Raw genomic sequence first — 24,829 nt, forward strand, 5'->3', positions numbered from 1 at the left:
CGTGTAGTGTAATTTAGAATATTATACATTTTTTTCATTTCTCTCATTGCCTTAAGTTCTTCCCCATCATGTTTATTTCGTTCTTAATTGTATCCTACAGTTGTATATATACATATGTGTATGTATGTATGTATGTATGTATATATATATATATATATATATATATATATATATATATATATATATATATATATATATATACTTGAATGTATAAAGGGCAGTCTAACACATTTTTATTATCCCCCAGCATCATCTCCCGGTTGAGCCAAAGCTTTCCCGCTTATATGCGGCTAAACCGCGCTACCGCCTCCCTGCTCTCCCAGCGCAAAAAACGCTTCACCTCCTCCTCGGTCACCCTCAGCAAAGATCACACTTCTCTGGAGAGCATGCAAATCAGTTTTCCTCTTGAATCCGGTTAATATTGCTTCTCAGAAAAGTCAATCAACTCTAGTCATTGTTATCAACCTGAGTCAATCGATTTTTTCCATTTTTTTCCCCTTGTTGCTATTTTTTATGGAGGGTCACTCTCTCGGCACGTTCGATAATAAACAGACAGCTGCTGGACGCAACATATTTCCTGGGTGTTTGGCTTGGAATAAGAATAACCTTCAGGTAGGCTCACGTCTATTAATGTTTAATGAGCTATATGTTACAAATGGTGCAGGTCTGGATTTTACTTGTGAGCATTTTTTCCTCCCAAAATGTGACACATAGGCTGACTTTTTAAAGCTTATTCACAAGACGTATTGAGAAATGTCAAAGGATGGGTAAGAGTGAAATGTAAAAAATAAAGTAAAATATTACTGTCTACATTAAAATCCTTTTGGTTATTTTGTTGATCAAGGTCGTGGTTTGGATAGCCTAATGGTCTGTTTCACATGGCTGATTCTTAGGGCAATAGCCAATACAAATAATAGGCCCGCTACCAATAATGATAATAATAATGATTTAAATTTAATACTGGGCCTTTTGAAAAAGCATTAGCGTACAGCAAACAGAGCCTATGCAGACTATAAGGCCTTTGTTGCAATTTATTATTTGATTTGAGTAACCCACTTATACTTTTTATCTTTGTATTTCTTTATGAATTTTTTGGGATACATTTCAAGGTAAAACTTTCAATATGGTCAAGGAGTGAAACCCAAATGCTACTTCAACCACGACAACGCTATGAATCCTCAATATTTCACGTGGCCCTAAGGAGGACCGAATCTAAGACCGTATTTTTAAAAATTGATTTATTCTCAATTGAGACTCTTTTCTCCGAATAAAATGGCCCTTGGGACGGCACCGTGTGTGTATGTGTGTTGTCATGGGTGCTGTAACCCTGGAGTGGAGATACAAAATAGAGACAGGTGAATATCACAGAGGCGCAATGTCATATTCAAAAGGAGGGCGAGAGTCAGGAGATACTATTACTAGCAATGTTTTATTGAAATAAAACGGTAATGTTTCTTATATTGGAAAAGTCGACATTTACGATAAAAATGTATATAAAATCATGTTCAAATCAATAATAAGTACATGCCAAATCGTGCCAACGGTACTTTCATTCAATAGGCCTATTTCATTTTGAACCTTTGTTTTTTTTGTTTTTTGTTTTTTTCAGGTTTGAATGATCGACTTTTAGTATCTATCTATCTATCTATCTATCTATCTATCTATCTATCTATCTATCTTGATCAGTTAAATAATGGGCTAAGTGTAAGTTTTTTTTTTCCCTGTGGTGCGGGCTAAGTGAAAAGGAGGTAGGCTATGCGTCCAGGTGGAATGCCAATTAAGCTTCTCAAAGTGGGGAGCGGAGCTGCTGTCTTTTCTGCTGCTCGTCCCGCATTGGTTCTTTGTCAGATCCCCTGTGCGAACATACTGGTTGATTTGGGATTTTCAAGGCGGCACTGAAGGACGAGCTAGTGGGAGCTGGTTTCTGCGGCGGCATACTCCGCGGGAACAGCGGGAACCTGAAGCCACACAGCTGAGCTGCAGCTCCACAGTTCCAAATCACAAGTGTCCACTTACGTGTGCGCGCAGCGGGTCTCTTAAAGATGCGCAGTGCGCCTCAGTATTGTTTTAATGCCAAATGCGCTGGTTTTTGTGCCATGCATAATCCGCAAGCTTAATGGCCACAAGAACAGTTAAAACAAAAAGTAAGGAAACTAAGGAAAGCAGCCTTTGTTCAGGACACATGACATCACTTTAGATGTTTACTGGGTTGGATATCGTCAATCGATTCCGTACAGACCAAAGTGAAAAGACCTCTGTTACTTGGAGATAAGGCTATAGGGTGCAGTAGACTTACAGATGAAACTTAAACTCCTAAATTCGTAGAATTTGAAATCTGTATCTCCAGCCACACTGGCTAAAAACACCGAAGATTTGCGTTTATTTATGTACTGCAATTTACATCTCTCCAGCCTTGCACCTTTGCCACAGTTTTTGCCACAATCCTGCAGAGGGGTTACTAAGGAGATGTGACGCGCCATGGTGGGTAGCAGTGGGTAGGCCCACAAAAAAAACGTTTGTAGGACCAAATATGCCCGACAGGCTTTTCAGTTGGATGTGTTCGTCAGCAAATCGAGCTGGAGACTCAATGGAAAATCAAGACATCCCCTTATCGCCTTTCCTGGTAGGCCTGTAGTCCGGTTATGCTTCTATTCTAGGTTTTTGCAAACGAGGCTAACTTTGACAGCTCGATACTTAGTTAACACTGCAAACATGCCCGGATGTGACGAGCACCTTCCTAAATTTCCACAATCATGCCATCATTTTAACTTAACAAGAGACGATACTATGTTTTCTGATTAAAGTTGCGTTAATATTGTGAACCGTGAAGACCTCTTCGTTCAGGAAATCAGATGCGCATCTACTCAGAGCTATCCTGACTTGCGTTTTTGCTTAGGTGACTCCAGTCTGAATACATTTTCGAGTTGTAGTGCAAGCGTTATTTCCAGACAGAGGCGGAGGATGTGAGGTTCAGCCTTTGAGGGACAGCCTCCCCTCGGAGTGAGACGGTGATGAGTGAGGCAGGCCCGGGCAAGCCCAGGCCCCAAGATACCTTGTGCCACCTCAGTGGGACTACATTAGTGCGATCACACCTGGATGAATGTGCGTTTGTGGTTTGAACTTTTGTCTAATATATTTTTTAACATGGAAAAAAAACGACCATATATTTGGACTTGCACTTTTTAATTTTTCAAGTTAAAACTCAGTTTTTCGGTAATTGTCTCAGTTACTGCCGCCCTACATTTTTAATTAAGAAAAGAGATCTTTGTGTGACTGTCCGTGCCTGTGTGTGTTCTTTGTAGAGTGGTCTGCCCCTCGCCAGACTACCCATCCTCTAAGATGTCCCAGTCCACTGTTACTGAAGAGGGAGGCACCTTTGAACACCTGTGGAGCTCCCTGTGAGTGTCAACATTACCTTCTGAAAACTGATATACTTCCCATCATGTTTTCCAAATTATATAATGATCTGATTAAAAATGTAAGTGTATCAAGTTAAATATATGATATATCTCTCCATTATCTAAAATATTATTTTGTTACACGGACAAATCCTAATATGTGAGTAATTTTAATGGCACAAATTTATACATAATATGAAGGAAAGTGACGTCTTTTTCCTGTGTAACACAGTGAAACTATTAAACATGTTTACTACAGCTAAAGATAAATACTTGCCTTTTCTAACAGCTGATTTCATTTTTCCCTCTGTGTGTGCATTATTCAGCAAACGCTAAAAAGTACTGCTGTATTTTAATATGTATTGGTTAAAAAATGACAATTTTTCTTACTGCATAATGCGCACAAAAAGAACAAAACTGTCACTATGAGAATTCAGACTTGATTTCTCGTGTTATGATATTTTATTATTTTGGATGACAGGTTATTTATGCAAGTAGGATGATATCTTTAAATTTCACAAATTTGCTAAGAAAAAAGTATATTAGCATAAAATTATTTTTTATTAGCAGATATTTCGTTTTTACTGTGCTGAAAGAATTAAAGATAAGCAAATAGTCCAAAATCTTTAAACTAAGCAGCAATAGAAAAGGGGAAAAAACCCACATTTGCCTGCTGTCTTCCTCCTTAAGACACACAGCAGGAAATCTACAGCTGAAAGGCTCAAAAAGAAAAGAATCAGGTTGTATAATAATAATTGTAAGGAATATAAAGGATCATATTAGGTTAAAATTTATGGAAGAAAGGATAAAAAAATGATAGTACTTTGTAGAGATAAAGGGTATACTTGTATTCTATGACTTGCATGGATAAAAAGTCCTTTTTTTCAAACTCTTCTTTTTATATCATTCTCTCTATTATATGACACAAAAACACACTTGTGCTATAATTACTTTTTGAAATCCCACATTTCATTAATCATCTTATATGCATTGTGTGTTCACAGAGAGCCAGACAGTACCTATTTTGAGCTCCCCCCAGGCAGCCAGCCAGGTGAACAACCAGTGCCGTCTACCAGCAACCCGGGGAACCACCACAGCACTGCAGAGGTCTCCATGGATGTCTATCATATGAGAGACATGAACGAGAATGTTATGGTAGGAAAATGACTTCATCTCACACATTGTGGTCAGGCTTTGCTTTTATGTAGAATCTGTTAAGTTTTTCTTCTCATTATAGGATGTGGTAGTTTATCTTGTGAGAACACACGCACACATCTAGGAATGTTTTATTTTGTTTCCTTGTATTTTCCCTCCAATGCTGAGGAGATTCCCTTCTGTGTTGTTTCCCTCTCCTCTGCAGCTTTTTCCCTCTCTATTTCCCTTCTGAGTGGCCTTTAGGGACTGTGAGATGTGTGTGGTGTGTGTGTGTGTGTGTGTGTGTGTGTGTGTGTGTGTGTGTGTGTGTGTGTGTGTTTGTGTGTGTGCGTGGAGAATGGTCATTAAATACCAAGCAACAGCCCCTTGCTGCTCCACTGCAGAACCATCTGTAGGCTGGGGTGTGTCTGTGTGTACATTACAAGCATGCACACACCGTGCAGGTGTATCCACCTGCTGGGGTTACCATCCACAGAAAAAAATGCATTTTTTTTTTACATTCCCATTTACAAAAAAACAATTGGGAAACCTAAAAATGTGACCAAAACATAGTATAGTGTACTGCAAATTCTTTAAAACTTATATTTATGACAAGATGAAAGAGAGACATTTTTGTTGTTTCTTGAAGAATGTAGTCATTTTTAACAAGACTCTGTAAAGTCCTGTGAATCTTTTTCTTTTACTATCAGTCTCTCACATCACTGTGGAGGAATTGTGGCCCTCTTTTCTTTGCAGCCTTGCTTCAGCTCATTAAGGTTTGTAGGCATTTGTTTATGCACCAAAGCATTTACTTGGTTGAAGTCTGGACTTGTACTGGACCATTACAACAACCTGATTCTTTTCTTTTTGAGCCTATCAGTTGTAGATTTCCTGCTGTGCTTGGGGTCATTGTTAGATGACCAAATTTCAAACAAGGCCTCAGCTATCAGACAGATGGCCTCACATTTGACTCTAGAATACTTTGGTATGGGTGATTCAGTGACTGCAAAATAATCAGGTTCTGTGCCTGAAAAAAAAAAATGCAAATGATCACTTTGCCACCACTGTGCTTGACAGCTGCTATGTTCTTCTTAGATGGGAGAGGCTTTCTCTGGGCAACCATTCCACACTTGCCATACCTGTTCGGTCCTTTTCTAATTCTACTGTTACCTGAGGTCTGCAGAATTTGAGATGTAGCTCTTTTTGGGGAAGTTTTTTTAGTCTTTTATATTCTAATGTTGAGGTGAATTTACACAAATGTCCACTCTTAGGAAGATTGTGGAATTGTGCTAAATGATTTAGCGCAGAACACAGGCAAAATGTAAGCTTTTATAGAGGTGTCACACCTGCTGGTGATCCATTCATTCTTATTTAAGGATTTCATAGAGTCCTGTGAAAACATTTTCAGTTTGATGTCTGCAGAATTAAAAGGTCAGGACAGGGTCACGTTTCTCACTGTGCGACATACATTTTTATTCCAACAATAATTTACTTCTGGGAGACTTAAACAGCATCAATATTATGGATTACCCTAATTATTCATAAGATGATGAAGATTGCAGAGCTTTTCCATTATTTAATTGCTCCCTTTTTTGACAATGTTTTGCTATCACCAAATTCAAAATGAGCTTAAAAATGTACAAATAGATTCAAAATATAGATAAATTAAAATGTGTTTCACTTATGGTGTCTTTTGAGTAAAATATTAGAAATGAGCTTTAAATTAATTGAATACATTTCCCATTGTAGGCTGTGTGATTGAAGAAAAAGAAGGTTTTGACTTGATTAGAGATTCAATAGCAGTTTTATCATTTCTCAGTTTTCTTAGTTTCTTTTACAGTTTTTACAGAATTTATTATAATATACACTTCTCATTTTGCCTAATGGTTCACTCCAACCACTTGATCTTTCAATATGAAATCAAAAGGAACTCCTAGCTACACTCAGGGTTCCTCCCCCTTCTGATCTGGAGTATTGGTCAGATCTAATCTTTATCTGGGCAAGCCTGGGCCTGCCAGGCTGGTTAATGAATAGTCATGAGAGAAAGAAAAGAGGTGGAGCAAGGATTTGTTGTTAGATGCAAAACAAGGAGAAGGCCCAGTAAAGTAAGGGAAACAAGTGGAGAACAGAGGCAGGACATCTTTTTTCCCTCCATCATGCCCTGCTCTAGAGCAGGTTCACCTAGCAATGGAGAACTCAGCTATTACAGTCACCCTTGAACTGAGTCTTATGAGAGACATCATAGAAACACAGCTTATTTTTTTAGAAGCTCTAAGATGCTGTTGGATGTGGTAAGTGAACGAGTGTAATTTGCTGATGTTGGGTCATATTCCATCCTTTTTGCATTTGGAAACTGCACACTTAGAGGAGAATATCTCATATTACTTTGTTTGAAGCTTGGTTTTCGTTGTAGAGCAACTGTTTTTCAAGTCGATGGCAGTGCTCATTACTCATCATGCTGTTAAGACGCACGGATGTGTAAGATGTGCTTGAATTGGAGCTGCTCTTGAATTAAAACAATTTGATTAGTTTGGTGGAGACATGGAGTTTTATCACTCCTTTGACAAACTGGATTTTTATGGAAATTATATGATAAAGCACAAGCAGACCTCTCAAACACATCCATATCATATCACTATATTCCAATATTAATCACTGGGTTTTAGAAATTGATCAAAACAATAATGTTATTTACTTTTTGTTTGAAAATTCTCTACAGAGAATTACAGCGTCTACAGATCACTGTGAAAATAAAATTTATATCCTATTCCTGCTCTTTGGAGATATTCCCAATAGAGGGCAACCTTCTTACACCACACACCACTCTTTACCTCCACTTCTACTCACCTCTGTTTAACATAGCTGGTGTCGTTTAGACATGCTTCACTTTTGATATAATACCAGACCATTCATTTATGCAGCACAGTTATTCTTTTTGGTCATGCTGTTTCCTTATATCAATTGGAAAATATAAATAATTGGGATATTGTGTTGTTACGTGCTGAAAGCTGTTTCATTCAGTAAGTGGCTCTGAAAACAGGTCATTAGGATTGAAACCGTCTCTTTATCCTCAGCCTATTATCTTTCACTCATCTTGACAGGGGAAGGTTGCTGCTGCTGCCTGAACTAAATGTTTTAAGCCTTTAAAACTTTTCTTTGAGTGGCAGCTACCAGGATGACTGCCCACAGGGGACATCAGACGCTGCTGGGCTGGGAAGTGTAAACACTTAGACACATCGTATCGCACAAACACATTTACTCACATAGTTGCAGTGGAGGTTTTAGCTCTGTTTCAACTTGTTATGGATTGAGTTTTGGTATTAAGACCAAGCACCTGTGAGTGTGAGTCTCTCTTGCTCTCTCAGTGTGTGTGTGTGTGTCTATGTGGGGGCGTAGGCGTGGGTGTGTGTGGCGTTTTCTGTTGTTGACACATACACCTGGGCTTCTCTTGTGCCTCTAAAGCCCCTTTGATAATACCTATTAGATGGAAAATTTCAAAGGTGGTAAGCGCTAAGATACTAGAGGGATGTCAGAGTGATTTGTATGCACCTTTCATGAGAAGACAAATAAAAGCATTAATGCTGATATTTGTCATGCTACACGTTATATACATGTTCATCTAAGTTGATGCTATGAATGTGTGTCTTTCTGTTGTAAGATTAGACATTTAAGACATTTGATTGGGAGTTACTGCCTGCATGGCTATTAAGCATCAATTAATTTTCCCTCTTTATCTGTTTATCCCAGTTGTATCCTGTGTGAGGTGCCATCTCACATAAACTCAAGTTAGTGTCAATGTATGGATCCAAGGTCCCACGCATGCATGCATCCTCATTTAACCTGCATCGTTTGCATTAAGTCTTGGACATTGACCTGTGCTTTTGCTTTCAGCTGCTGAACCATGGCATAGAAACACATGAGGTTTACGTATCCTTGTGTAACTGTTAAATGTTGTGTCCTTGTAAGTTTCAGCGCTCAAACTTAAAGTAATAAGTAGAAGAGCCCTGGGGAACGATCATGTGGTGAAGTGACCCAATATAGTTTCAGTTTATGGTGAAAGTGAATAGAACAAGACACAATAATGGAAAAAGGAGAAGTGCAGTGGTGGGCCAGGTAAATGATCACTCAGCTTTCCCGTGTGACACATGATTTCAAATTAAAAAAAGAGGCTGCCTTCTTCAGATAAATGTCCCTGTGCATTCAGATTCATCTCAGATTCATCTTACTTCCAGTCATAGTTTATAGATTTTTTTAACTAGTCCCAGTCTGAGAATTTATAAGCGGTATAACTGCTTTTGTACTAATTAAATATTACTACCCTAATCCACCTTCCCACACAACCTTAGATGAAACAGTTTGTTTAATAATATTCACTGTAATTACGTGCTCATGGATGGATTTTGACTTAAGCGAGTTTCATCCTTCTTTATTAAGGCTACCAAAGTTTTGAAAAGTCTGTGCTAATTTCATGTTGTATTGATTGTGGGGGTACGACTGAGTGGTGGGGGTATCTGACCCTTGAACGCTTGTCCTTTCATATGCTGTTCTTCTTGCCTCTCTCTCTCTCTCTCTCTCTCTGCCTCTCTCTCTCTCTCTCTCTCTCTGTCTCTCTCTCCCTCTCTCTTTCTCTCTCTCTCTGTCAAACCAGACAGTGTTTACTTAGTGCAGGCCTTCACAAGGTGTTTTGGAGCATGTGTGTACATGCACCCCGGCATTGCCGTCTATGTCCGGGCATGCCATAATTAGAATGTCGTACAATTTTTTGGGTTCCCATCCCTCTTTCCCTTTCTGCTTCTCTCCTCTCGTCTCAGTCTATCGTTTCTCTCTCTCCTCACCAGTCCTCACCTTTCTTCCCTGTCCTGGCAGTACATGCGCCTATGTGTGAGTGAGTGAGTGAGCGTGGTATGTCCACTGATGCACACCTTGCTTGAACTCTGTGGTTAGGCTCTGGTCCAGCACTCTCTTTGGTTTGCTGTGTTTGGACGTTTGACTGACTGAAGATTTGACAAATGAGACCAAAGCAGTAGAGGATGTACTACGTGAAGAAGAAGGTAAAGGCTTTTGTTTTTGTTTGGTTTTGGAGGGGTTTTTTTGTGTATGTGTGTGCAATAGAAACGGTTCAACTGGAAGCTGCCATCAGCTTCCAGTTGTTTGACACGTGCACAATGCGGGCAACAAGGATGAATCCAGGAATGTGTTTTCACACTAAAGATTATTTTTGGTTTTCAGAATATTCTTTGCTGCCGACTTTTTCTTGTTCTGTCTCAGACAACTGACTATCTATTGGTTTCATGTTATTCACTGATGTTCAAATTGTTTTATTTTGAAGAGCGGGAGGTAGACTGTGGTGGACTGCAGTTTGTGGTTTCTGACCTTTCTTGAAATCATATGTTTTTAATCCGTTTTCCTTCTACTGTAGCTTTTGAGTTTAAAAACAAAATGCAGGCCTCACACGAGACACTACCACAGTTCAGTACATCAAATCTTTTTTTTTCCTCAGTCATACCGAAGAGAGAAAAACAGAATGGCAGGCAATTAGGCAGATCACTCCTGTGTTTTACAACTTGTCTCTTATAGCCTCAAGGAAGGTACTGTGTGGACCTCACTACAAGTGCAATTCACAGATCCACCTCTACACACCTGTTGATGTCGTTTTTATGTATAAATCATAAAATAGTTACGCATGCCCCCACACACACTATGCATCACGCGCACTACCCACATCTCCCTTCCAAGTGTAACCCGACCTTCCTTTAAGCCTCTAAGCCCCCGTCTCTGTGACACCTCTACCTGTGTCCTCCCTCTGCCTTTTCCCCTCCCTACCTCTTCACCTCCCTCATTGCCGTTTCTCTTCATTTCTTCACAGTCCCAGTACAACTTGCTGAGCAGCAGCATGGAGAGTCTGGGGAGCCGTGCGACATCCACCAGCCCCTACAGCTCCGAAAACGCCTCTTCGTCGGCCGTGCCCACCCCCTCACCTTACTCCCAGCCCAACTCCACCTTTGAGGGCTTGTCGCCTGCCCCTGCCATCCCTTCTAACACCGATTACCCTGGGCCACATGCCTTCCAGGTGTCCTTCCAGCAGTCCAGCACAGCCAAGTCAGCCACATGGACCGTGAGTATACACACACACACACACTGTTGTGGCTATGATGTGTGCTGGTGTATGTCTGTGCATGCAGGCTTCTCTTACTCTTTCTAGCTCTCTGTCTTACTAAGTAACTCCCTCGAACACACATAAACATGCACACAAAGACACTCGTTCACATGGACACTCACTCAAGTCAGTACATGTGCAGGCGTGCTATGTGTAAGCGAAAGTAGTGCACAACTCAGTGATTCATCTTGTCCTGTACTCACCTTTTATGAGTCTTTTCTGTGGTAGTCTTTTGGAAGACTTTGTTTGGTTTCTTTAAGCATTTCCAGTAATGAATAAAAATATCATATCATATCATATCATATCATATAAGTTAATGTTTTAGAGGTAACTTTGATTTATATATTCTGGTGTACTGTCTTTGAGTATATTAGAAATTGCTGCTTCATGTGTTGTTTCATTTTATCAGTGCAATAATCCATTTTAATGATAATGTAATTACACAAATAGTCTTTTAAGGTTGCTTGATTATGGCAAAAATCATCATCATGTTTTGTTTTTTTTTTGGTCAATATCAATAGGTCTTTATTTATAGCCAATGTCTGAGCAGATTGTAACACAACTTCAAAAATGTAGACATTGTGTTATTTTCTTAGCTGACTGTAACTGCATGTAGACTGATTTCTACTTGATCGAACTGGGTTAAACATCACATTGGATGTGATGTTTGCCTCTTCTACTCCTCTAGAATGAGATACATTAACAGCTTTCAGCTGGAATTCAAACTTTTGAGGTAGTATTTTAAAAAATAATTAAAAATCAGAGGAATATTAGTATTGGAAATTTACACACGAGTTATCAATTCTAATGAACGCAATGCACACAACCACTTTGTGATGTGATTGTGGTGAGGGGCAGGTGAAATAGAGACTGTGTGTGTTGTCATGACCTGATGAGAAGTCTGTTCTCCTCAAAAAGTGTCACCTCCAACTGTCTCACAGTTGACCTCCCAGAAACAAGTGAAACAAGAGACAAAGTGCACTTCCTTCTGTGCGTGTGTGTGCGTGTGTGTGCGTGTGTGTGTGTGTGTTTGTCTCTGTGTGCACTGAGGCCTATGAATGTGTCTGTGTGATAGATTGAGATCCTCTGCGTATGTGTTTGTTAAAGTTAATCATGCATGGTGAGCTTCTTCATTCAGCCCTCAGTGATGTAAGAAGATCCTCCTCTGGACATTGGAACTGTGGTCTTTGACCTGTTGCTTTTCTTTCTCTGTCTCTTTCTTCCTCCGGTCTTAGCACACACTCATGGCTGTCACCTCTGGCGCCTAAAGTTCCCCCTCTTCTCTCCTCTGCTCTTCTCTCCTGCCCTTGAGTATACCTGTCATCTCCTTTGTCTAACTTGTATTCTCATCCATTTCATTAAATCTTCTGCCAAAACAAATCCACAGAAACCAAAGAAAGCATGCACAAAAATATTAGTTTGACCTGATGACTTACTGCCATGAAATGATCCGAGAACTTGTTGTGACCTGTTTGGTTTAATGTGATGCTTACTACTTTGCTGTTCAAATTACCCTGCCTTTTTCTACCTAACGTGCCATTTTGAAGTTCAGAATACATCTTTTGACTTCATTCAGAAAGTACATAACATCCGAAAAAGAACTCTAACAATACCATTTAGCTTTGAATTCAAAAAAAGCCTGCAGACCTCTTGTTTTTACAGCAAAACTCCTCTTAATTGTTTTTGAAAACTGTATTTTGAAAACTTGCTACAATTTTAACAGAACAGAAGAGAAAGAGTTTTTTTTAACTGCCTAACAATTTAAGTTATAGCGTCTTGCGTGTGTGTGTGTGTGTGTGTGTGTGTGTGTGTGTGTGTGTGTGTGTGTGTGTGTGTGAGTGTCTGTGCGCTATAAGAAGAGAAACAAAGGAGTGTTTGACTGGCACACGACTTAAGATACAAATGATGAGGCAGCAGAAAAGGATTGTGAGGAAACCTGTGATTATTCAGATGCCTCTGCTGCCATTAAACAGGAGGGATTAGAACAAAAAGAGAGACTGGGTGATTGCTCATAGCTTTGGTGGAGTTTACTGTAATGCTTTGTTTTATCTTGAATGCCTGATTATAAGACCGGCAAATTATAAGTGTTATTATATAGCTATGGAAAAAAGAAAATGTTTAATCTGTGAAATGACGGAGTATGATAATATATGATTTTCTACTGTATAAAGCATTGATTTCTTTACAGGAAGTGTTACAGATGGTTAAAAAAGAAGTTCACCACCTGTAATACTTCCAGAATATGCAGTCGTTTGAGGTCAAACATCCTGGAATATAGACATACACTCTTTCCCAATAAAATGACAACATATTTACATTTTACTGAAAAACTCCAGTGAAGTAAATAAAACAATAATCAGAAAGAAAAGGCATTGCAGTCAAGTCTCTCAGGATGACTACATTTCTACTAATGGTAGGGGATTACCCAAAAGATTGCATGAGGATTTATGTGTGTCTGAAATGTGGATGCAAATATGGGTGTGCGTATTTATGCGAAATTCAGTAAAAGGCCCAAGTTTGAACTTGTTTGGAAAAAAGGGATGACTATAAGACTGAGTCACCTTGTCTGAATGTAGAAAACAGTCCCCGAGTTTCATGTGTATTCCTTGTGGCCTCAGGCAATGTGGAATACCAAATGGCGTAGGGGCATATTCAATACGAGCAGCTTCCTAGCTGCCCTTCTTCATGCCCCTCTGCCTTTTCCTCTCAGGGGAAGATATCTACTTATTCCATCGAGCATTTTTCATTAAATCCCATCGTCTCACATTCCACGTTATCAGTTTAATCAGAATTGCTGCCATTATTTTTCATAGTAGGGATTATCTGATTACTGGGGGTTTCTCCTTAATACTGTAAGGTCTTTGCCTCGAAGTGACTATTGTTGTGACTTGGCACAGAATAAATAGAGTTGACTTGACATCATTAGTGACTGACAAAGCATTAGGTTGTGGTATATAGAACTTGTCATTAGATTAGTCCAACTCTGGTACCTTTCAAAGGAAAAGAGACGAGAAGTCAGGTGAACACAGAGGAGGAGACACAATTCTGTTTTTCTCATCTATCAAAGTATTTCCACATAGAGTTAGTCCATCCAAACCCATGTTAAGCTGCTCAGGTAATCAACCCCCCACCCCCACCCACGTCTAGTCAAGACAGCATCCATTAGTGATAATAGCTCTGAAACTCTGCCGCTCTCCTGCCTCTTGAAGATGATTCCTCTGCTTGGATGCAGGCAAGCATCACCATAGCTAGAAATGAGATCTAACACCTTAGTATTGTCATATAATAAGACCCCTTTCCATACAATCAGACTTTAGTTTGCGTGTAAGTGTATATGCACACGCACGAGTTTTTGTGTGTGTGTCTGTGTGTGTACAGTATGTGGCAGTAGTAGGAAGGGGTGTGATACACTCAGGATGCAGGCTCGAGCATGCACTACACAGCGGCTTGTCAGAAGCTGCTCTTCCCAGCTATTAGCCTCTCTCCGTTAGAACACACGTCCCAACATGTTCTGCACAATGCATCCCTCCCTTCCTTTCCTGATGCATCATCCAAAGCCACATCACCATTGGTTTTCCTGCCAAGCATCAAATGTGGGAAACCAGAGTTGATGAGAAAGAGAATTCACACATTTGGGATGCATGACATTTCACAGGGGAAATAAATGTGCTCCTAGTTGGAGGACTGATCGTTTTGTGTTGTAAAACAAGTGCTTTTGTAGTATACAGTGTTTAAAGAAATCAGCCTAATTAGCTAATATCTTAACTAATTTCACTACAGAACAGGGGCTCTTGTTGATGTTCTGGACTCTTAATTGATAACACAGCTAAGCGCCAGGGAGGAAGCTAATATTTTAAGCATTAGGTCATGCTGTGTGTCCCATAATACTCTGTGTAACACAGTGTTTATGTTAATACTCTAAAAGAGTTAACCGTAAGGCTCCATGGACTGTGCATGTAGCTACTTGAAAATCACTAAAGTCGAATTGTTTTATCTTATTTATGTTTTATTTATTTAAAGATTTTTTTATAAAGCTCTTAAGGTGCCCATATGGTTCCCTCGCAGCCTAAGCGTTACTTTTTGGATTAGACAAAAAAGATTACTATATTGTAAGATTGTAATTCATTATGGTTCATTAGATCTTTTAGCATGGGTGACTTTTAGGTTTCCTATACTAATTTCATTCCAATACACGATGATTACAGTGTATGAAAAGTCAGCTTATATGGTACTGTATATCAGCTCACTGTGTCTGTGTGCATATGAATGTGCATAAATAAATCCGATATTTGTTATGCAAATTTACAGCGGGCAAGCTGCTGCCTGTGAGTATGGATGACAGTTTGGCAATTAACACCTCTTCTCAAGGAACCTGTCAGGGCCTGTCTCCGTTGGTCCACCGTGTAGAAGCAAAGATGAATGGATGCATGGATGGATGGATGGATGAAGAGATGGATGGACAGCTGGCAATAAAATTTCTATCCCTACCATTATGGCATAATTTTCTAAACTTGATCACGCAGGAGTCTTTTGGTGTGTATTTATGTATGTTTCTGACCAAGACAAACACGTGAGCTTCTAATGCAGATCTAATACACTTTTACTGCAGTAAATCACAAACTCAAAATGACACACTGACCAAAGGAAATACAACATTAAAACAAAATCTTGGCAGTGGGAAAAAGCACTGCTCGCAAAACTTGTCCATCAGAAAGTCAGAAAGAATTTTGTAAGAGTTAATAATTTATCACAAAAGCAGTAGATTAAAAAACAGTTTTCACTAAATTGGTGAGTGAAAAGCAAGCTTTTACTTACTTTTCAAGTTTCCTAAAAGTTTCATTTAGGAAAAAAAAAAAATTAGACCACTATTTATCCGAACAACTTTAAACACAACACTACACTTCTTTTGACTCCCAGCAGGATACGTGCCAAATTTCTCCTTTTCTTGTCAAGAAAAGCATAAACAGACAGACGTGTATAAAGAGATTGCTTCATTCAGTTTTTAAATTAATAAATTGTATTCTTACTATTTATTCTTTTACCCCTCTGTCCATTTTTAATTTCCTTTTCTCAGTCACCACAGGATTTATTCCAGCTCAGTGACAAAGCAACTAATCCAAGTTTGGCATATTTGTTCTCCTTCTCTTCCTCTTTCTCTCTACTCTCTGTCCCTTTTATGTGTTTTGAAACAAAGCCCAACTTGTCCATCACTCAGCTTCTCCTGTCTGTACAAGGCGATACACATCAGATACTGCAGTTCTTTTAATAGCACTGCACTTCTGACACCAACACAGGGAGCTACATTTACACACAGAGACATATGTCTGTGTCTGTGTGTGTAAAAATGAAATTTTAAAAAAGTAATATAGGGGAAAAAAATAAACAAAAAAGAAGGAAAAAAGAATAGTGTGGTCGTGATAGCCGCTGTCTATCAGTTACGACTGAACCAACTCACAAACACGTTCATGTGGCCTTTCCTTTTTATTGTTGGCCTCTGTAATGTAGAGATACGTGAATCCCGAGAGTCAGATATCCTGAGAATGAAATTCTTCACTTTTGTCTAATAAATTTCTTACTTTACTATCACAAATAATTCTTTGTTTGTTTGTTTGTTTATTTTAAGAATTGCCAACACACTGACCTATACTTGTCATGTAACCTGCCGTGTTCCATGAGTCTCTCTCTATTATTTCTTCTGTCCGTGTTTCTATTTCTTTTTGCTTTCTATAATCTAGAAAATGCAAAGAGACAACTTCACGCGGACTCTTTGTCAACACAAATGTTGACCTGTGAGTGCTGTAGTTCTCCCATATGGTACACATTTGTATTTCAAGCTCACTTTAGCAAGTCTACACAGGAAAGAACAGACTTTTTATTTTTTTTTCCTGGAAGGTCGTAGTTTGATCACGACAGGAGAGATTTTTAAGATTTTGTGATTGTGTTGGGGCATGTTTAGGCCATTTCATTCCTTGTGATGTCTTTGGGTGCATGTGTAATGGCATTTCCACGTGCACATTCATGCGAAAGCGCATGTATGTGCATGTGGAAATACTTGTAAACTGAGGAATTAGTGAAGACTCTGGTTGTGCACAGATCAGCATATTTTTATTTCACTTTAATTAGATGACTGGTACGCTTCCTGTAAGAAACTTTTTTTTTAAACTATTGTCCAGAGAGAAGGTGTACAGTTACGCTTTTTCTCTATCACTTGCAGTATCTCACATTACTACCCACAAACTCAGTCTGCTGGGTAATTATCATGTATTCATGCTAAATAACACAACATTTACCTTTACAACACAAATGAAAATTTACTGCTGACTGGCTGATGTGTTTCTCTTTTCCATTCATACTCCTCTGCTCTTTATTTGACAACATTTGCTCTCATTCATGGTTTTATGTGGTAATTATAGTGTGCTGCTTTTACACCAAACTTTTTTATTATCATATTATCACCCAGCTCTTTATCTGTCCACCTTGTCTTCTGTCTCTTAGAGACTTATTTTTTTGTCTGCTGATAGGTGACTTAATTGTAGGTTATTTCATTTTGAGACAACAGTCCCACCTCCTGAAAGATTATTTTTGTAATTATGTCACTGGTAGTGTAATGTGTTCTCTTATTACGTTTATATATAACTATTCTTGAGAGCATGAGACGAAAGTCACTGGAGCAAGACTGCAACGCCTCATTGGCCGTGACCTTTTGATTGATTTGTTTTTGCTTTTTTCACAAGCACATTAAATTCCCATTTAGAAGTTCAGACCACTGATTTGAAACTTGACCATGTGTGTTCTTTCTCTACCCAGTACTCTCCCTTGCTGAAGAAGCTCTACTGTCAGATTGCCAAGACCTGTCCAATCCAGATCAAGCTATCCTCCTCTCCTCCGCATGGCAGCATCATCAGAGCCATGCCCGTCTATAAGAAGGCGGAGCATGTGACTGAAGTGGTCAAACGATGCCCCAACCACGAACTAGGACGAGACTTCAATGATGGTACAATCTGCTAATCTCTTCTTTTGAACACAAGTAATTATGCTGACATACTTTATATTTTTTTATATGTCTCATTAGTGTTTGGCTAATTCTTGCTTGCATTGGGGACTGCAGAATGAGCATGTAAAATGCAAGTAACAGAGAGCAGCAGAACGTTAAATGCAGTTCACTTAACAACCACAAGCATCATTAAGAACAACAGTTTTCTGGACGTTATACTACACAATAAACTGTACCGTCTGGTGTCTGCCAAGTTTGGGGGGTTTTCCACTTAGATAAACCAACTCTCTCTCACGTTTATCTCCTCAGGTCAAGCAGCTCCGGCCAGTCACCTGATCAGAGTGGAGGGAAATAACCTCTGCCAGTATGTGGATGATCCTGTTACTGGCAGGCAGAGCGTCATCGTCCCCTATGAGGCTCCACAGGTTGGTGGTAGTGTACTTGAGCTGCAGCGGGTCATAACAGCAGAGATATACATATGCATTGTATCAGGTATTTAAAGATACACAGAAAAAGCCTCTGTTAAAATTTAGTTGTTTGTAAAATGGACATTTTGCAGATATCTCTTTTGCTTTTGGACATTAAGCCAAGAGAAAAGACGAGACATATGATGAACAAGTCAAAGAAACAGTCAGCTACAGTTAAGAATTTAATACGAGGCTCATCTATAAATAAAGATGCCAGACATGTCCACACAAACACAAGACTCATCATGTCTGTCATGAAAAAGTTAATGAAAAGTACATTTGGCTCTCATCACATCAACGTGCGCTACAACACCTCCCTCTGGTGGTGAATTGTTGTTTTCGAAAAAAATTACTTGAGCGATGAAAAGAAATTAGGTTTTATAAATACCGAGACCTAAAATGGTGTACAGTTACAGTTACACTTCTCACCATTATATTATGCTGATGTAAGTACTTATGGTGGGAAAATGTGCACTAATAAAAGCAAAGTAAAAAATAAAACCTTGTTGCTCTGTGTTACAGGTAGGGACTGAGTTTACCACCATCCTATATAATTTTATGTGCAACAGCAGCTGTGTGGGCGGCATGAACAGGAGACCTATCCTCATTATCATCACTTTGGAAACCAGGGAGTAAGGCAACAATTCATATTTCATACACAAACGGAGATATTTGGTTTGACATTTCATCACTTTTTTTAAAACATGCTGCAATTAGTACATTTTCTTCTTCTATATAATCTCTGCAGCGGTCAAGTGTTGGGCAGAAGGTCATTTGAAGGTCGGATATGTGCATGTCCGGGCAGAGACCGCAAAGCTGATGAGGACCACTTCAGGGAACAGCAGGCCCTGAATGAGAGTGTGGCCAAAAATGGAAGTGCTAACAAGCGCAGTGAGTTGAAATAAGACTTTGAAAATGATGGGGAAAAAGTTTGTTTTAAATTTTAGCTCATTTTAGCTTTTAAAGTTTCATTCATTTGTGTTTTCCTAATTTAGTTTTCAAATATATAAACAGTCTAGCCCCAGAGGAGCATGGTGAATGTCCAAGATCTAAATTTGGACAATAAGTAGTCTCCATAAAGATCAACACACTAACAGCTGAAATCCCAGATATTAAATCTTTTACACCCAGTTGAATTGATACTATACTTTGCCATATAATTTCATAACTATTCTTATTTGTAGAATCATATTCTAACTAGTGTACATTCTTAAGTGTATTATTTTAGTTTCAGGTCGAAAGTGTGCTATAGTTTCATGCAATGGAAGACTGTAAATTTTTATATGTGTATTGTGGTTCTAAAAAACCCAACTAGGAACAAGGACTTGAAATTAGCAATATTCATACCCCTCTGTATGAATGAAACTAGCAATAATTATGTGCAGCACATCAGCTTCATGTGAAACCGCATCATCACTGTTAAAAAAAATGTAATAATAATAATTTTAATTGTTGTTATACATCATGCTTGGTTGTTTGCTGTCCAAAACAGTAGTATAAATCTGCTTAATTATGCTTCTGTTTCTCTTATCTGCAGATTTTAAACAGAGTCCAACAAACATTCCCAGTCCAAACATTAACATGAGGAAGAGGCGGCATGGAGAAGAGGAGGTTTACTATATTCCTGTAAGAGCTTTCACACACGTATAATAAGAAAATTTAGATTCATCTATTAGCTTTCTAACTGTCAAACTCACAGTTTGTGAGTTTTTTGCTAATTTATTAAATTGCTGGAACAAATGCACTATTTTTACTGGATGGATTGATTCAGCAGTCATTGATGGCTTAGGATAACGGTTGTGTCATGTTTGTGTGTAGGTTCGTGGTCGTGAGAACTTTGAGTTGCTGATGAAGATTAAAGACAGCTTGGAGCTGGTGGAGCTCGTGCCACAGCAGCTGGTGGACTCCTACAGACAACAAGCACAGCAGCAGCTGCTGCAGAGACCGTGAGTCACTTCAATGCACATACACACATTTGGCTCTACATATAAAAGTTGTTTTTTTTATTTATTAGGAATGTGCATTGGATTTGCCCATTTTGCTGTTGTTCCTGCATGACCATAATATTGTCATTCCAGGTTTAATGTCGCAACTGAGCAACACTCAATAAAAGTAATGTATCACACACTACTTGTTACTTTTTCTTTAAAGTAATGCAGTGTGTTACTTAATTACTCGCTGGAGAAAGTAATTCAGCCAAATTTAGGTTACTGATTTTGTTTTGGTTGTGATAGTTTTTAAAAGAATTTGCTAACTTCTTGGCTAATGCTAACCGAATGCTCAGTCAACGCGATTGGTCAGCTGCAATGATCCTGGTCTGACATTGTTATGATGATGTAGGAACAACATCAACACAGTGCAAAATTGCAAATGCAAATTGAGTCTTGTGTACTTCATCAAACTGTAAAGTGTCTGTCATGCTCAGTAACACTGAGACAAACTCTTTCTCTAATCTCTGCAACATTTGTCTTTTTCCGTTAGGAGCCACGTGGCATCACCCTCCTCCTATTCTCCACTGTCCAACATGAGCAAGCTGCATTCCCACGGAGGCCTCAGCAAGCCACCCTCAGTCAACCAGCTCGCAGGACAGCAGCCCCAGCAACACCACACTGCCCCCTCTTCCATGGCTCATATGGGTGATTATCTATGTGTGTGATTTCATTTCGAGACATTACTTTCAAAGCTGTTACAGTACTTTATCCAGGGTTGCTGCTGTTAGTTTTATTGATCACCCGTCCCTTTCCTACAGGTCCAAACATGCTCAACAGCAACCACATGCAGGCAAATGGAGAAATGAACGGTGGCCACAACAGTCAGAATATAGTGTCTGCTTCTCACTGCAGCCCGCCCCCTCCGTATAACCCTGACCCCAGCCTTGTCAGGTACCTCACCCTCCAATGACACTCCTCCTTTACTCACCTGTAAAAATAAAAAGGCCGGTTGACAATCAGATGCACTTGTCTGGTTAAATGTAAACTAGTGGCATATTAATGCTTTATTTTACTTGGCCATGTTCACATAGTATTTTGTCAAACAGTGTTTTGGAAACGTTCTATTTTGCCACAAAATGTGACAAGACTGAGCTGTTTTTTTTGTTTTGTTTTGTTGTTTTTTTAAACATAATGTTGTGGCTGCTTTGTAAAGGCTTGCAATAACAATACAGATCTGTAAACACCCTTTGAGAGTGCCATAGTGAAGGCCCACTGGAGACTTGGTAGCATGGAAAAAATGTGTATACATGGCACAGTTAAAGTGGAAAAGAACAATAAGTAGATAAGTCAAGTCAGTAATATTTAAAATAAAAGTGAAAAGAACATTTTTTGTTTTGGGGGTTGTTTTTTTCCAGTTTTGGCCCCTTTAATATTAAAATGTTCCTGCTCCGTGCAGAAAAAAATGAAAAACAGAAAACAGCAAAAAAACAAAAACAAAAAACAGCAATGCTTTCAGCTGGCTGGATTTATTATTTCAGGTTTCTGCTAGATGCATATAAGTGTCTGAATCCACATGTTTATCAGCTCTCATTAAATAATACAGCATAACCACTCGAGACTTGTAAAACCTCTGCTATGGATTTGTTACCTGCACTTGAAAAGCAGAAACTGTGTGTCTTACCTAAATTCCTTCACACTGACACTGTGTAAACAGCCATTCTTTGCAATGCAATGCAGCAAATTTTTTTCTTCAAAAGAAATGTTTAATTTCTATTTAATTTTAAACTATATTTTTTTCTTTTTTTTGTTAATTTTACTTTTGTAAGCTATTTTGTCCATTTTGCAGTCATATGACTTGCTCTTGCAATTTTAGCATTTTTGATACAGCAGGATTTGTCTTTTTGTTTTTGCAGACTATTATGTTACTTAAACCGTTAAATTGTACAGCTAGCTTCTTTTTCCAGTTACTTTGTATGTTACCAAAACGTTAACATTCATGTATTTATAATAAAGCTTCTTCATCAAAGCAATAATGGCCTTATGAATCATTAATATTGTATTAATGTATGTTTATGGTTTTAAGTTCACTACAGTACAGCAGATGTATAGTTTCTGTATCCTTTAGTTTAGATCTGTGCCCTAAGTCTCCCTCTTATTTTACTTAGAATAAGCTATAGGGACTTGTCCCCCCTATAGAGATTGCTACAGTAAATCCAGAAAATACTTGTTTTTCTATTTCAGTTTTTCTCAGGAGTAATGTTTTTGTTTAAGTCCCAGTTTTAGGTTGTATCTCTGGTCTAAGCAGGCCTTCTTTTCTCCCCATACAGCTTTCTCACCAGTCTGGGCTGTCAGAACTTCATTGAGTACTTCACTTCCCAAGGCCTCCAGTCTATCTACCATCTCCAAACTCTCTCCATGGAGGTAACCAGTTTGTTCCTGCACATACAATCTACAAGCAGTAGAAATAATGGACATAATAAGAAATGTTACATGTAATTGAGGTTTAATAAAACATATAAAAGAAAGAGAAGAAAAGGTAAAAACAGCAACAAAAAAAGAAACTGCAATAAGAGACACAAAACAGAAAAGTAAAGCAACAAGGTACAAACAAATCCCAGATAATTACTGACAACTAGTGATAATGATTACCTTATTAACCAGGCTTAATACTTCCTGACTTCCTTTTCCATTTTCAAGCAAACACGTAAAGACATACGCACCCTCTTATTGCTTTGTGTTTGCTTTTTTTGCTACACTCTTAAACTCCTCCAATGTCTGTGTGCCCTCACTAGGATTTGGGTGCACTAAAGATACCAGAACAGTCCCGCCTCATCATCTGGCGAGGTCTGCAGGACATGAAACAAGGGGCTCCCCTGCAGCTGCCTGCTTCTTCTCATCATCATGACTATCATGGGCAGCAGCTGCTTCGCTCTAGCAGCAACATGACTGCCTCCGCGATGGCGGCCATTGGGGCTGCAGGTGGGGAACTGCAACGCCAGCGGGTCATGGAGGCTGTGCACTTTCGCGTCCGCCACACCATCACTATCCCCAACAGGTCCAGCGTTGTTGGGACATCAGGCATGACGGCTCCTGATGAGTGGGCTGACTTTGGTTTTGACATGCCTGACTGCAAGGTGTCACGGAGCAAGCACTCCATCAAGGAGGAATTCATGGAAAGTGACATTCACTGAGACTGAATAAAATCTTGGATCTTCTTTCCCAGAAGTTATTGTCAACATGAGCTTACTGCAGTGTAACTACGTGACTAGGGTTGTTAAATATGTGTTTAGGTGCTTATGTCATATTTTGATGATCAACTTTGATCAATTTTGATTCTGAGACATTTTCAGTGTGCTCATGCACTTTTCATGTGCAGCCAGAAGTTTGTGCTTGAACTGTTGTTCCACCTAATATTTGAAGATAACATAAAGTTTACGTCTTCAGTCTTCAAAGCAAAACGCATTGTAACAATATAATTGTCAAAGCAATGCTGAACACACATGATCTGGACTTTGCTTTTTGAGACGCTGATAAGTGCAGAGGCATTTTATTTTGGGTGCACTGTGCAATAAGTAATAACACATTTTTCTTTTACAGCATATATGACATTGTTCACAGTAACATAAATGTCAAAAGAGGTAAATCACCACTGCATTTTGTGTTTAGATGCCAAAAAAAGTTCTCATCTGACTTATTTATATTTTTTCTTTAAGTTGTCCTTCACTTGTACAAATGTATATACTGTATCCTGTAAATGTTTTGGAGTAGATGTTGTTGGAAATAATAGATTCATCATGATGTATCTGCTGTTTGAACCAAATGACTAGAACTGGGTAAATTGAACCCATAACAATGGGAACACAATTGTGTATTTTCAGTGGGTATGATAACGTGATGACTGTAATGTGGTTCGATGTGGTGGTATCGTTTAAGTGTAAAAAAGAAAAAAAAATATGGGCTTTGGTGTTAATAGTTGTACGCTGACACTTATTGTTAAAAATTAGGTGTTGCCTAATACTTTTATTACGTTCTAGAAAATATGCCGCTCATTCTTTTATAGTAACACACTGCAAAACAGATAGGAGACAATCAAACAAACAAACAAAAAGCATACTCAGTATTATATCTTAATACCAGGGATTTGATTAGATTTGTGAATGGATATTATGCTATCCCTGTACATCAAGAAAACTAGATAATGAGCAGGATTTTTGTCCTTGTATTTGTATTTTGAAAACCTTGCAGGGCAAGGTACTCATAAATTCATTATAGCTGACTCTGTAGCTTATCTTCATGGCACTTGTTTGTAGGTATTTAATAACATTCCACTTTAATTTCTGGATTGCCATCCATGATGCTGAATGGTTCTCTTATTGTGTTATATTTGCTTGACCTTTATTTGTACCAGGACGAAGGTTTTTGTCTCCCTTTCTAAGGCCCATTCTTGCAAAGAAAAATTTTCGTCATTTTTCATCTCATTATTACAAATGGTCAGAGAGAGAGAGCACTTTAATGCGATTAAATCATTTAGGTATTTCAGTATTATCACCACAGTGTAAAAAAAACCATTTCTCCGTTTCTTGTTCAGTTTTTTTTTTTTCAAAAAGAATTGTTTACTGGTGTGTTTCTATTCATGAGCGTTCATTCGTTTCTGCTGTTGTTAAAATCACGAATTAAATTGGTTAAAACGTCTGCCTCTACGGTCTCTTTTTTCCAAGTGATAAGGTTTGCAACCAAGTGGTCGGAAA

General features: G+C 38.7%; 1 protein-coding gene across 8 annotated transcripts; it reads left to right on the forward strand.

The window, feature by feature from the left end:
* Positions 1-255: 255 nt before the first annotated feature.
* Positions 256-24,773, forward strand: tp73 (tumor protein p73). 8 transcript variants are annotated; one of them, XM_039604722.1, is made up of 15 exons: positions 2,485-2,623; positions 2,897-3,213; positions 3,303-3,398; positions 4,403-4,553; positions 10,399-10,647; positions 17,497-17,683; positions 17,993-18,108; positions 18,673-18,782; positions 18,899-19,041; positions 19,688-19,776; positions 19,969-20,096; positions 20,632-20,798; positions 20,900-21,032; positions 22,409-22,502; positions 22,874-24,773. In XM_039604722.1, exons 3-15 carry the CDS (start codon positions 3,340-3,342, stop codon positions 23,270-23,272), a joined length of 2,025 nt encoding a protein of 674 aa, XP_039460656.1. In that variant the 5' UTR covers positions 2,485-2,623; positions 2,897-3,213; positions 3,303-3,339; the 3' UTR covers positions 23,273-24,773. The 8 variants fall into 8 exon arrangements, with proteins under 8 accessions (XP_039460658.1, XP_039460656.1, XP_031594017.1 ...); XM_031738157.2 differs by having other exon boundaries at positions 20,632-20,786; XM_039604723.1 differs by having other exon boundaries at positions 2,897-3,102.
* The last annotated feature ends 56 nt before the right edge of the window (positions 24,774-24,829 follow it).

Source organism: Oreochromis aureus, linkage group 20, assembly GCF_013358895.1.
Source record: "Oreochromis aureus strain Israel breed Guangdong linkage group 20, ZZ_aureus, whole genome shotgun sequence".
Classification (NCBI taxonomy): domain Eukaryota; kingdom Metazoa; phylum Chordata; class Actinopteri; order Cichliformes; family Cichlidae; genus Oreochromis; species Oreochromis aureus.

What these genes read in the sequence shown, in the direction of transcription:
- tp73 (XM_039604724.1), top strand. Translation starts at nt 3,340, where the DNA reads ATGTCCCAGTCCACTGTTACTGAAGAGGGAGGCACCTTTGAACACCTG. An exon ending in GAACACCTGTGGAGCTCCCT is followed by an intron (nt 3,399 to 4,402) that starts GTGAGTGTCAAC and finishes GTGTGTTCACAG; the next exon opens with AGAGCCAGACAGTACCTATT. An exon ending in CCTGACCCCAGCCTTGTCAG is followed by an intron (nt 21,033 to 22,408) that starts GTACCTCACCCT and finishes CTCCCCATACAG; the next exon opens with CTTTCTCACCAGTCTGGGCT.